General features: G+C 32.0%; 2 protein-coding genes and 1 non-coding gene across 3 annotated transcripts; 1 reads left to right on the forward strand and 2 right to left on the reverse strand.

The window, feature by feature from the left end:
* Positions 1–5,144: 5,144 nt before the first annotated feature.
* TRNAN-GUU (transfer RNA asparagine (anticodon GUU)) lies at positions 5,145–5,218 on the forward strand. The gene has a single exon. It is a non-coding gene; the product is annotated as a tRNA-Asn (tRNA).
* Positions 5,219–5,463: 245 nt separating this feature from the next.
* Positions 5,464–7,514, reverse strand: LOC139852016 (uncharacterized). The gene is made up of 7 exons (XM_071841232.1): positions 7,424–7,514; positions 7,146–7,242; positions 6,827–6,965; positions 6,616–6,698; positions 6,355–6,489; positions 6,174–6,278; positions 5,464–5,759 (listed from the first exon to the last, which is right to left on the reverse strand). Exons 1-7 carry the CDS (start codon positions 7,507–7,509, stop codon positions 5,631–5,633), a joined length of 774 nt encoding a protein of 257 aa, XP_071697333.1. The 5' UTR covers positions 7,510–7,514; the 3' UTR covers positions 5,464–5,630.
* A 2,463-nt stretch (positions 7,515–9,977) lies between these two features.
* Positions 9,978–12,026, reverse strand: LOC139852017 (deSI-like protein At4g17486). The gene is made up of 4 exons (XM_071841233.1): positions 11,974–12,026; positions 11,016–11,262; positions 10,645–10,932; positions 9,978–10,550 (listed from the first exon to the last, which is right to left on the reverse strand). Exons 2-4 carry the CDS (start codon positions 11,236–11,238, stop codon positions 10,291–10,293), a joined length of 771 nt encoding a protein of 256 aa, XP_071697334.1. The 5' UTR covers positions 11,239–11,262; positions 11,974–12,026; the 3' UTR covers positions 9,978–10,290.
* Between the last annotated feature and the right edge of the window lie 1,900 nt (positions 12,027–13,926).

Genomic DNA, 13,926 nt, shown 5'->3' on the forward strand with positions numbered 1-13,926 from the left:
TTAAAATAATATTGATTATGAAAATAAAAGTTTTTTTAAATGACGTTGTTAAGATTATAAGTATTAAAATAAAGATTATAGATATGAAAATATACTTAAATTACATAACCTAACTATATTAATAATTCTATATATAAATAATTAATAATACTTATAAATTATTAAATATAACAAGTACATCACTAATAATAATATATGAATTTATTCGATTACAATTATATGTGTTAATATATATACAAATGTTATAGGTTCATGAATCCGAGGCTAACCTTGCATTGTTCAGTTGTTCAATGTCGTCATATGTATTTTTACTACAAAATACAGTATGGTGAGTTCATTTGATTCCCTTTTACTCTTTACATTTTTGGGACTGAGAATACATGCGCTGTTTTTACAACTGCTTTATTAAATTCTTTTGAAATATATTTTGAACTGCGAATACATGAACTACTTTTATAACTGTTTTACGAAATAGACACAAGTAATCGAAACTACATTCTATAGTTGAATTATCGAAATCGAATATGCCCTATTTATCATGTCCGAAGTTTTCCCGGAATGATGGCGAATTTATCATGTCCGAAGTTTTCCCGGAATGATGGCGAATTTATCATGTCCGAAGTTTTTCCGGTTTTCCCGGAATGATGGCTAATTTATCATGTCCGAAGTTTTTCCGGAATGATGTTGAATTTATCATGTCCGAAGTTGTCCCCGAATGATGAGGATATTTTATATGTAACTTGTTAAGGTCGATTACCAGGTGTTCAATCCATATGAATGAATTTTATGCATGATGTTTATGGGAAATGGGAAAAATTAAATCTTGTGGTCTATTAAAATGATGAATTTTATTGTTTACGATAAACCTATGAACTCACCAACCTTTTGGTTGACACTTTAAAGCATGTTTATTCTCAGGTATTAAAGAAATCTTCCGCTGTGCATTTGCTCATATTAGAGATATTACTTGGAGTCATTCATGACATATTTCGAAAGACGTTGCATTCGAGTCATTGAGTTCATCAAGATTATTATTAAGTCAATATTAGTTGGATAGTGGATATTATGAAATGGTATGCATGCCTGTCAACTTTCGATGGAATGAAAGTTTGTCTTTTAAAAACGAATGCAATGTTTGTAAAATGTATCATATAGAGGTCAAATACCTCGCGATGTAATCATATGTTATTGTATTCGTTATTATGGATTAGGACGGGTCTTTACGTTATGCTTATCTAGTATGTTCCTATTTCATAGTTAACTTGATAGACTATTTAAAGTTGGTTCTAGTTTATTGGAAGTCAGCTTTTGTTTTGAATATTTACGTGAATAAAAAAAGCGGAGGCTTTTGTTTATCTTTTGATTCGTTCCATCTCATATTTTGGATTTATTTCTGTTTGACCACGAATTCACGTGTTACCATAACTCATTGTAATCGTTGTTTATTATTTTTAAAATTAAAAATTAAAAAATTAAAGTCTTGATCGTTTCAGACTAAATCAAGGAAAAATGATTATTTCCTACTCTCCCACTTATAGTTTTTAATATAAATCAAACTTTGACTAGTAGGATCATTAAAATCAAAGTTGATCAATTCTTTTTCTCAACAAATATGATAAGTTAGTTATAATCGTATATTAAATATTAATAGTATAAACACCTATAGTATTAAATATTCATGTTTTATCTAATATACTTGATTGCTTTTCAAAAAAAAAAAAAAAAAAAAAAAAAAAATATATATATATATATATATATATATATATATATATATATATATATATATATATATATATATATATATATATATATATATATATATATATATATATATATAATATAAACACTTATATGTAATAGATTTATTACATTGCATAGTGAATTAGGATCGTAATAAAATTATTTGATGGGTCAAGTTATAATAACATTTTGTGAGATAAAAAAAAAGAAAAAAAAGTTATTAGACAGCGGCTACATTATTTATTGTCCAATAGCATTTAACTAGTTGTGGAGCCATCGCTTCGCGCCGGGAGCTCCGTTTTGAATGCGAGTTAAAAAAAAAGTCTTGATCTATTTTGTAAAAAGGAATTTTTTCGACATCTAACATTGAAGGGTTGTTCCTTTTGTGAAAGTTGCTTCTTTTAGCGTTCGGGTTTTTTTTTAAAAAATTAGTTGATCTATTTTGTAAAAAAGAATGTTTTCGACACCTTTTGGTAGCATTGAAGGGTTGTTCCTTTTACGAAAGTTGCTTCTTTTATCGTTGGAGACAAAAAAAAAGGGAAAAAAAATATTAGCACAGTAGTAGCCTATGTGGGTCCTACTGTTTGAGCGCGGTGTACAAGTCGGTAAAGCGTGGTGAGTGTTATTATTCAGTATTTTTGGTATTAGGGATGGGATAAATAATAATTTACTAATATAACTAATAGACAAAATATATGTAGAAAGTGGGAGGTTCGATATGTATTTTAATGAAAGTTAGGGGTTAGGTTTGTGCAAAATGGAAAAATGAATAGTACTATTCATAAGAAAAATTTTGTGTTATATTAGTAATAGTAATTTCATTTTTAAGATTGATGATATGTAAGGAAATTCTATTAAATTTTAAATAATTTCAATTGTTTATTTTATTTCTCCCACAATTTTAAAATTGATGATATGTAAAGAAATTCTATTAAATTTTAAATGATTTCAATTGTTTATTTTATTTCTCCCACAATATTTACAAACTTAATCAATCAAGTTATCAAGTTATATTATAATTTGAGAGGATTTCAATCTTTGATTATTAAAAATAAAATATGCGATTGTGGGTCGAGGACTGTGAGATTTGGAGTTTGGATTACGGTCATACCTGAGTTTTGACTATTTGGGTCAACAAAATATGAATAATAATTTATAGGGCGGAATATGTCAAAATAATATTCATACTTATCGTTATTCCTTGTTTACTTTTGTAAGAAACGAAGAAATAAAAGTATTATCAGCTCATTTGTATTTCAATCTCCGCTTCTTAAAAGGATGGAGTACACGCATTATGTTACCGTATAGTTAATACGGAGTATGTGTTTTGACAAGTGGGTTTTTGTTTTGGTTAATTATCTATCAATCTTAATAAAGTTCTTGATTCTGGGTAGAATATGTTTTGAACATGTTGATACGATATTCCGTATAGCGGGTGTAAGGTACCAGTACAGAACAATATCCGCCTAGCGTAGAGTGATTGTATGTCGATTGATGCTTGCTCTCGGGAATACGGATGAGAGATCCGTGGGGTGGCCTCAATCAATCTGTGGATCAATCTGTAATTGATCCGTCTAGCGTTCTACTGCTAAGCGGTTAATGTTTTAGAGTGAGAAAGAACTGTGTGAGAGAGAAAGTGTACTTCTCTCTGACTGAAGTTCAGATCAGATGATGTGAAATGTGGTGACCCAGGGGGTCTATTTATAGGCGTAGAATGTCCAAAATTCTCGGGATACACGTGTCAATCGCTGATTAATTCTTTTATGCGAAGTATCCGGAAGGTCGATGGCGTGTGCTGACGTGGCTGCGTGCCGCTCACGCGCCTAGTAAAAGGGCTTAAGCATTGAAGCTGCCTGCAGGGCTTACGCATGACGCTGGGCGCCCTGCTGTACGGTGGGCGGCAAATGCTGAAAACTGCCAAATATTGTTATCTTTTGTGTTCTTTGATCTATTTTTCTGTATAATAATGATGCTTTTATGCGTGTATCTCATAGGATACACCATTAAGCCCCCCCAATTTAATGTCTTTAAATTAAGTCCCACGGATGGCACCATATGTTGATACGATATTCCGTATAGCGGGTGTAAGGTACCAGTACAGAACAATATCCGCCTAGCGTAGAGTGATTGTATGTCGATTGATGTTTGACCTAAGGAAATAATTCCTCCAGACCCGGAACACGGATGAGAGATCCGTGGGGTGGCCTCAATCAATCTGTGGATCAATCTGTAATTGATTTATCTAGCGTTCTGCTGCTAAGCGGTTAATGTTTTAGAGTAAGAAAGAACTGTGTGTGAGAGAAAGTGTACTTCTCTCTAACTGAAGTTTCGATCAGATAATGGGAAATGTGGTGACCCAGGGGGTCTATTTATAGGTGTAGAATGTCTGAAATTCTCGGTATACACGTGTCAATCGCTGATTAATTCTGTTATGCAAAGTATCCGGAAGGTCGGTGGCGTGTGCTGATGTGGCTGCGTGCCGCTCACGCGCCTAGTAAAAGGGCTTAAGCATTGAAGCTGCCTGCAGGGCTTACGCATGACGCTGGGCTGCCTGCTGTACGCTGGGCGGCAAATGCTGAAAACCGCCAAATATTGTTATTTTTTGTTTTCTTGGATTTATTTTTCTGTATAACAATGATGCTTTTATGCGTGTATCCCCTAAGATATACTATTAGAACATGTCGTAGTAGAACGCTGTAAAGTAGGAATATGTATATGTATATTAGTTAATGAGGGTATTTTGACAAGTTAACTACGTAGAATGAGGCTATACTGACTCAGAAAGTCAGAAGTATAAAAATGCCAACTACATTGTGCTAACAACTTTAGTGAGATTTCATACTGAAAATTAATGATTGTAGTTTAAGTTTATGGAATTAAAAGCAAACGTGTTAATATGTAAAATGTAATCGAGATAAACCGTATAAACGAAAACATGTCTATAAAACAACTCGATAAAGAAATAGAGGTGGAAAATACGCTCTGTTGTGTACTAAAAGTAGAACGAATACAGAAAAAGAGTTTTTTTTTTTTTAATATCAAAACCTAAATTCAATCCTTTGTTTCCAAGTTAATTCTTCAAATGTGAGGATGGTCTAATTGTACAATTGTCCTATTAAGTCTCTATAGATAGATATGAAAATTGCTACTAAGGATAAATATTTTTAGGAGACGGAGCTTCATCCCGCCCTAATAATCTGAAGTATGACTGTTGTATAAAACTATACTTTTTCGAATAAGATAATTCAGAAGTATACAAGATTTATTTTATGGATAGATAGATAGATAGATAGATAGATGTGTCAACGTAATGAGGTGAACTATATAAATAAAAGTTAAATAGTAAAATTAGAAGTTTTTTATTTAGAGTAAATAAAACATATTATTATTAATGTCCGTACCAAGCTGGAATAGCTCAGTTGGTTAGAGCGTGTGGCTGTTAACCACAAGGTCGGAGGTTCAAGCCCTCCTTCTAGCGAATTTTTTTTTTAATCTTTTATATTATCGTTAATTTTAAAACACATTATATTCAATCTGTTTAAATATTTTCCAAACATAAAAATCAAAACATATTCATCTTCTAACATATCGCCAAATTTGGTTATCCACAAGATTCAGAGCTTTGAATACCTTCGTTAATTGAACGCAAATTCTGGCGTACAAGTTTCATGTGATTATGTGAATTGTTAGCCAAACAATTATGAAACTCGAGCAAAGATCATGTAAGCAAACAAACGTTTAGTACCCAATAAAGGCATTTCATCCACATTTGTAGCTGCATTAAGATTAAGAACTACAAAGGTGTACTACAAATGAAGACCTTATGGTTTTTCAATACGTAAGGAACTCTTTGACCAATGGATGTTGACTCAACTACATGTCATCTTTTATCATTCATTCATTTCATCAATGTTGGTGCGAAATAAGTAATTCTCATCATCTAACTCATCTTGGTAAATGCGTATAGATGATGTGTCAACCTTCCTCGTATCAACATCAGCCTCTAATGATCTTAGTCCCTGAAAATCATATATTCAATCGTCTTGAAAATCATATTTTCAACAGAACATTTTGCACATTATACAATCTCTTATATCACTTATACAGTCATTCAAACAAGCCATGGTTGTTCCAAATCATCATAACTTACCACATTAGCAACAAAATACAATAACATTCTGTAGGAATGAACAGAATTAAACACAAATCATAAGGCAGTGTGTTATGTGTTGTTTTTTTTCTTGTACATGCCCACACCCACTCACACCAAGTATCGACTTTTGGACGAATAATGGTTAGAATTAACCAACTTGGACCCAAACGGTTTCGCTATGTGTCAACAATTTACCAGTTTTGAATCAACCCGCCCAACTTGCCCATTCTGCCATCGCTAACATATACATAAAGATTAACAACAGGTTCAGTGAGCTAACCTTCCTCAAGATATAGAAGAAATAGTGAAATCCATCGCCAAATGTAGTATACTCAATTGACCAAGTAAACTCAGGAGCATTATACAGCGGACGCCTGAAATGTGGCTGCAGCAGGACATGAGACTCATTACATCATTGCAATGCAAATTACACATGTTTAATGAGTTATTCATCTACTTACCTGACCAAAAGCGATTGAGATAAAGATCCCATGAGGTTTCAAAACCCGATGAACGCCTCGAAGCATTTCCATTGCTCTGCTCACAACCTCAGGTCGCGGGTTCCATGGATCGCCACCGTCCACGAACAAAACATCCTTCAAGTACAACAAACGTTATAAACTTGAATTATCAAGATTCATAAGAACAACAATCATTCGTCACATTATAACTCGATATAATATCATCATACATATAGGTTTAAAGTAAATTAATTAATTCACCATAGTCCCTTTCTCAATAACAACATCAAACGACTCATCAGGAAATGAAAGATTCAACATATCACCTTCCAACACTTTAATATCTGCAAGCATAGCAATTTCTATTTCTTAGGGACGTAGTATTAAGTTAATAAAGATCTTAATTTTAATGGGACTATCACATAACATAAATTGCAAGTGATTGAATACTAATATAACAATGTACACAGACCTTTATAGCCTTTCGAAAACAAACGTTTTTGCATTTTCTTAACTGCAACTGAAGATAGATCAATGCAGGTTAGATCAGTAATTCCTTCGTTATATAACTCGTCACAGAGTTGTGAATTTCCACACCCCAACTCCAATATCTGCACCATTTTACATACATACTTGTGAATAATCAGTTATAAGCATGTGATAATAAATTAATAAATAAATAAAATAAAAACTTACAGAAGATGAACATGTGAATATGAATTAATAAATAAAATAAAAACTTAAATAAGAAGAACATGTGAATATAAATTAATAAATAAAATAAAAATTACAGAAGAAGAAGGTTTAATATGTAGCTGAATGAGATGACGAAAATGGGAGTAATCTTTAAGCCATTCGTAATGATCCTCGGAAGTAAACCTCTCATTCCTAATGAAATCATTTTAAAATTCACATCTTAATCACAAAAAAACAAATAATCATCATCTAAATTCAATTAATCCAAATTTCTACTTCTGCACTGAAAATTTAACTACTTTTAATTCAATAGTCTACGATGTGATTTTTAACCGATAAAATTATTTCAAAAATATAAGAAGAAAGAACAAACCAGTAAATGGGGTCGAGGTACGACAAAACGGACGGTGGCCCGACGGTGATTATGTTCCTTTCCGGCCGCATCTCAGTTTCATCCATTTTTACAAAAATATAAAAACCCTAAAAGGTCCTTTCAAAGTTTTAAGTTGATGGTCTTGTTACACTTTGACCCCTTCTAGTTTAATACAATGCCAATTTGTGTCCTCCAACTTAATAATGTATCATGACAACCGATATAATCGTAGTAACGTGGTCTAATGTATTACATAGTGACATTAAAGATGTTAACTATGACTACTAAGATGATTTGAGCAGTATCGGAGATGCTTTCTTTTTTTGTCAACATCATCATTTCAGTTAAGTTTGTTACGGTACACTACTCGCAGCTTCGTGTATGACTCTATGAGTGTATCCATTAGTTGGTGAACACTTTATATGTTGTAGGCTATTTAATTAGCATCTCACAAAATTGGTAAAGATATATGAACGTCATAAGTGACGAGTTTATAGAGAAAACCTGGTTTTATGTTTTTTTTGGGTAAACGAGGAAACCATCTTATGAACGAGCGCATTGTCTCCTCCATAGAAGGTAAAACTTCGGGTATCAAAAAAAAAAATTGTTAATTCATTTGCACAACCATTAATTAAAGATTTGTTAATTACAAATAAACAAATTAACAAATTACAATAATTGGGTTAATTCATTTGCACAACCATTAATTAAAGATTTGTTAATTTGTTTATTGTAATTAAAATGAAAAGAATTGGGACGAAAGGAGTACATAATTTATTTGTGGAGATATAAAAATTGATACATAATTTGTTTGTTGGAGAGAAGGTTGAAAAAGAGTAGTTTATACATCTGCATCATAAAATATATGTATGTTTCTTCTCTAACCTTTAAAGTATGAACTAGGTGGAAGCTATAACTGATTCTGAGAGCTAGACCGAATGTACTTCTCTAACCTCTAAATTTGAACTTGGTTCCAACGCTTCTTTGTCCATTTCATTTTAGTCCTATTAATTCCTCTGTGTTATTTGTGATAGTTAAAATATGATGTAACATATTATTTGAAAGACACACATTTAAAATATTTCAATGAATCAATAACAAAATGGGTAAATTTTGACCCTTTTGATCTGGTCAACTAATCAAACCCATTACCATTTTATCTAAACTTTCAAATAGTAACCGCTAAGACCTATTAAAAATAGAGTACGGGCTCAAATTAACCACACTTAAGTTGTTGGTTTAACATGTCCCCCTTAAACGCAACCGCAAATATTGTTTGAAAATGTAGATCAAGCGTCATAAAATTAAAATAAGTGACTTATTTAAAACGGATTTTGAGTAACCGTGCAACGCACGGGCTCAAAACCTAGTTTGTTATATATAAAATTTATTTTATTGAAAAAAGTATGTCCGGCGAGGCTTTTGCGGCTTTTTTATAATATGATAACGAGTATGACCGAGAGCGAACCGGGTACGGTAAACTCTAGTGAAATCCCGCCTACGCCGGCTAGGAACAAGAAAAGCGCAAAGAGAAATTAGTTCAAGGTGCCGAAATGGCTAAACTCAACGTGTCATTAAGGACGTTTGAGTTCTTTTTCGGTTTCATGTATCTTGATTCGGTGTAGTCTTTGGTGTTTGTATTGCATTGTATCGTCTTATTAGTTTTGGTTTGGTTTCGGTTTGGGTTAGGTGAGGTTCGGTGTAGGTAGTTCGTTGGTAGTTGCTTCTAGGTAGAGCTTCACTGGGGTTTCTCTCTTGCACTTCTTATTGAATTTGTTTTCTTTTCGGCAATGTTTTATGTTTTATAAAAGTTCTCGTGAATTTCGGCTTAAAAAATTTAAAAATTATACATTAATAGTTGTACTGTACAAACAACTAATGGATAAAAAAGTGAATTTATCACAAACTTGATTGGATTTATCATCGCCCATAAATAAATATGAATATGAGTGATAAAACAACATATAAGATGGTTAACATGATACAGTAAGTATTACTCCGTACTGTATAACAAAAGATATACAGCAAGTTAATTATGTTGGTTGCAACTTGTGGTAATCACGTATGGGCCATGAGATTATTGGGCCATAAAAAGTAAAGCCTGTACAGTTCGAGTGTTTTGAGACTTTCATTTGAAATTCTGAAGATTATTTGCCAATGTTTTGATTTATTGAATGTATTGTATATGAAGATCAATTCAAATATCCGTATTTTATAGAAACCGATTCAGAAAGTAGATGGTTAGATTGTATGTGGAATCAAACTCTCAAATGAATGTGTCCCTATCGTCTACAGACACAATCTCACCATGGAGTCTTGCCGCTCTCGCTTGATTTATGATTATGGTAGAAAGACTTGCAAAATTTCTTGCTGTCGACCAACCGAAAAACAATCCTTATAACTTTGTTTGATTATATTTTATTACTCGTATTATTTCTATTAATAAATCACACATTCGTATTACATTTCTTAATGTTACTGCATCAAAGCTAAACAGTAACTTACTAGTACAAACCTCTTATGATTAACTTCATATAACATTCTTGTTTTCTTAATAAATGATCATAAACAGAATGAGTCAAAAAGAAAAAACAAATGAGTCAAAAAGCTTATTCAAATACAACAAAGCAAAAGTTACCATTTCATTTGTACATTTTATGGTTTCTACTATTGAAGATGCCAAAAGACAAACAATATGTTTTTACACTCATTCCCAAACATGAAAGTTTGAAAAAACCTTGCAACACATTAACCAAAATTCCCACATCTTTCCAATTCTTCTGCAAATCGATTGTTCACAAATCATCGGTCTTTAACCACACCTGCTAAAAATGGTATCGCTTCTTACAAACGCCCGATAAAACCAATTACTCATAATCATCATCTTCGTCGTCACAAAGCCTTTGTGAGTCTACTTGTAAGTCCCATGGGGGAAGACATCCTTTGTACAGTGAATGTCTATACAATGAAGATATCGACACTTTCCTCAACTTATTATGTGTCGAAAATGATGTGAAACAACTAAACGAGCTTTTTAAACTCTTCTTTTCATACTCTGAAATCTTCGATTCATTTGTAATAGCAGAACCCTTAATTGCTTTTGGTAATATGCAACGACAACATGAACCTACAAAACACGTGTAAACATTAAGCTCCCTCAAGATCAACAATTCAACATAACCACAATTATTAAAACAAAAAAAGGCGATGACTTTAAGTACCTAATCTGGCAAGCCGGTTGACCCATTTGGGAATATTGTTCCCAGTTAACTGACGACACATATCTTCACAGAAATGATTGCAATTTTTCCCAAATAAATGATATGTGTCACCATAGTAGTTATTAGATTGCAGCTCAATAAATCTACGAACTTGACTCGGGGATAACTTTGTGGTGCCCATTAAAATCGATTCCCTAAACTTGAAACCAGGACATTTCCTAGGCTCGATTTCAAACACACCGCTTTCTGATTCTTGATGACATCCAAAACCATATTCCACACCATGAACTGCACAAAAATATCACAACAACTATCAGAAAAAAGCCCTTTTAATGCGATTGTAACGAAATAAATAAATAAAGAAAAATGACCTTCTAGGCCCGTGTGAAATGCACCAAGACCTGTCCATGATATACAACTATTGATACTAGATATATCATATACATTAAGATAAACAGGGGCGGTGCCAGGTGGATAAAAGCGTGAAGAATCATCTCGTGGCAGAATGCAAAAAAGACTTGATGGATTGCCGTTCATATAGTAAGGAACTATTTTCGATTGCATGCCTTTAAAGGGTGTGAAACTAATAAACATGATTGAACCTTGATGCACTTAAACCTGCAGCATTGAGTTACTTTAAACATTAGACATATTAACAAACTATCTATAAAAAGATAAAAGATCATGCAGCAAAATGCAAATCATATCATACTTTATCATAATATAAAGATACAGACATGAAATAAGATATTCTATAAACAATAATTGAAAGCAACTTGACAGCCAAATACATGATGATAGATACAATTTAACAATATGTATTAATGGATTCATGGAAACTTAAACAAACACACAATCAAAAAGTCAAAAGTTGGTAGCATAAAAACAAGAAAATGAACAAACTTAAAATATGAGGTATCCCACATCTGGATATCTATTTTAACTTTTGTACCAAATTTTGTTTTCATCTGCAGATATCAAAGTTCTAAACTTTATTCCAAAATTTAAATTTAAATTTAAATTCATATTTAAATTGATATCTATATTTTACGGAGTATTATTTATAAAGAACAATTGAATATAAAAAATTCAGTATGTTTTACCAACTAAAATTCACTTTTATTTATTCTGTATACTATAAAGGAAGAAAAAAGATTCAAACTTACACAAATTTTTATGTATCCATCAAGAAATCAGAGCCTAAAAGACGATCAAAATTGGAATGCAGAAAACAAGAAACCAAATGAAAGATTTAAAGAAATGTAAAGGATGAATATAATCTTGGGATAAATTCTGAACCCTAGAAATGGGTTTTGTTAAATTAATTACCTTGAAGAACTTTTCAAATAGTTGGCCTTCGAGAGAAGAAAAGAATGAGTTATAATTTACTCCAATTGAATTTGGAGCATTGAGCCCTAAAAAGACTGGATTTTTATGAGTGATGAATGCATGAATGGATGATTTTAGGGGAATAAAGTGAAAGTGATTGGTCAAAATGTTAAAGAATTTGGGGTTTGAACTTTGAAAATTGGGTCAATGATAGGGAGACTTTTCTACTTAACTACCTTCTAATAAGAATTAAATCTGTTTTAGTACTTATTATAATTAAAATTATTTGATATTTGATGTGTGGTCTATGAGTTTATTTCATTTATGTTCTTTGATTCTTAGGGTACACTGTCCATGTATTTGTGCATGTATGATCTCGGTTATAGTTTATGTAGAGGTGTTCTGAATTGTTTTCAGAAATTTTTCTATGTTTATGAATTCTGTTAATAGAACAAATAATGTGGTATTAAGAGTGCTTGAGATTGTTTTATTCGAACAAATTATCTAAGAGTATGGTCATGTTTAATTGAAAGCTTTTTGGAGTTTTCGAAAGCTTTTAGGAGCTTTTAACTTCTATCTTTTATAAAAGTACTATACAATTACGTCGGAACTCACTTCCAAGTTACGTTTAGTTAAAATAGTTTAAAGTAATCTAAGAGTCTTATTTAATTGTTGCTACTCTAAAAGATACTGTTAGTGAGGTTTGAATACGAGAACTCTTGTGATTTAATCGTTGATAATGTAAATTATGCAGCTTTCACCATTTTGACCATAGATTTCTAATATGGCCTCTGAGTAGTTATTTCATAAGCTAAACGTTTGAGCACAGCTTAAAAGTTACGTTCTTGGTTGAGAATAAAATAAGATACAATCATTATATTTAAAAAAGGATGGTGATATATTCACTCATAAAAATGATAGATCCACTCCAAAATATGCATTAGTACTTGCACAGTACAAGTATCTAATGCGCAGTTAAAGTGGATTTATCAATTTTAAAAGTGGAAATATCAATGCTCATTTAAAAAACCTGAAGAAGATGACGTTAGTGTCAGATTTGTTATATTTAGAGTTAGAAAACCTTTAGACAATGAATGAAAATACATGGACTATATTTGAACAATTTCACATATTATCAAACTTATGCTTTATTTTAACTTTCATTTTTCGCATTCGGAACTTATCCGCTATTCATTCACCTTTCAAACATACAACGCGCCATAAAATTGTTTAATTAATTCAATTACTTCGACAGCTTGTATAATAACTTAAATCACTTAAATGATTGATCACTATTTATTCATTGAATTAAATGTTACCGTATTAGACCATACACTATAGGTGACAACAATGGGCAATTGTTATGCCACAACAATGACAACAGCCCCTACGCTACAACAATGGACTTTATTGTGGTGGTGTGGTCGGAAAAAATCACGATGACCACAACGAATATTAAACCAATCACCTTTTTTTTCTTTTTTAAATATAATATTAATTAACCCAATACCAAATATATTTTACCCACAACATCAAAACACCACAACAATACATTTACCATAGCGCTTCCTTCATCCCACAACAATATCACGTCAGCAAAAAGCACTCTCACAATACCACAACACTAAAACAATCGCCCCATGCATAGAGAATGGTCTTAGTAACAAGAGTAAACCGCCAGTACTCAACCCGTATAAATAATTAGAGTTTTTAGTGCCGTCCCGTCGTTTTCAATTTTTCATAGGGGCCCTGTTCAATCTACAAAAAATAGGCCTTTTTTATATACAAAAATTAGGTTAAGTTTTTCATTAGTACTACATATTTTTGGATTATAGGCCCCTTGAGATTATGGGCCCTGTGCAAGCTCACATGTTGCACGACTTTAAATCCGCCCCTAGTTTTTACTAATTTATGCTCATATAACACACGTTAATATCTACAGAGTATTTAATA

This window comes from Rutidosis leptorrhynchoides, chromosome 6 (assembly GCF_046630445.1).
Source record: "Rutidosis leptorrhynchoides isolate AG116_Rl617_1_P2 chromosome 6, CSIRO_AGI_Rlap_v1, whole genome shotgun sequence".
Taxonomy (NCBI): domain Eukaryota; kingdom Viridiplantae; phylum Streptophyta; class Magnoliopsida; order Asterales; family Asteraceae; genus Rutidosis; species Rutidosis leptorrhynchoides.

Excerpts from the sequence above, each read along its gene's own strand:
- LOC139852016 (XM_071841232.1), bottom strand. The coding sequence starts at position 7,509 with ATGGATGAAACTGAGATGCGGCCGGAAAGGAACATAATCACCGTCGGG. Across the intron at positions 6,490-6,615 it reads TTATTGAGAAAGGGACTATG|GATGTTTTGTTCGTGGACGG; the intron begins GTGAATTAATTA and ends TTGTACTTGAAG. Across the intron at positions 6,279-6,354 it reads TCTCAATCGCTTTTGGTCAG|CCACATTTCAGGCGTCCGCT; the intron begins GTAAGTAGATGA and ends GTCCTGCTGCAG.
- LOC139852017 (XM_071841233.1), bottom strand. The coding sequence starts at position 11,238 with ATGTTTATTAGTTTCACACCCTTTAAAGGCATGCAATCGAAAATAGTT. Across the intron at positions 10,933-11,015 it reads ATTTCACACGGGCCTAGAAG|TTCATGGTGTGGAATATGGT; the intron begins GTCATTTTTCTT and ends ATTTTTGTGCAG. Across the intron at positions 10,551-10,644 it reads CAACCGGCTTGCCAGATTAG|GTTCATGTTGTCGTTGCATA; the intron begins GTACTTAAAGTC and ends CGTGTTTTGTAG.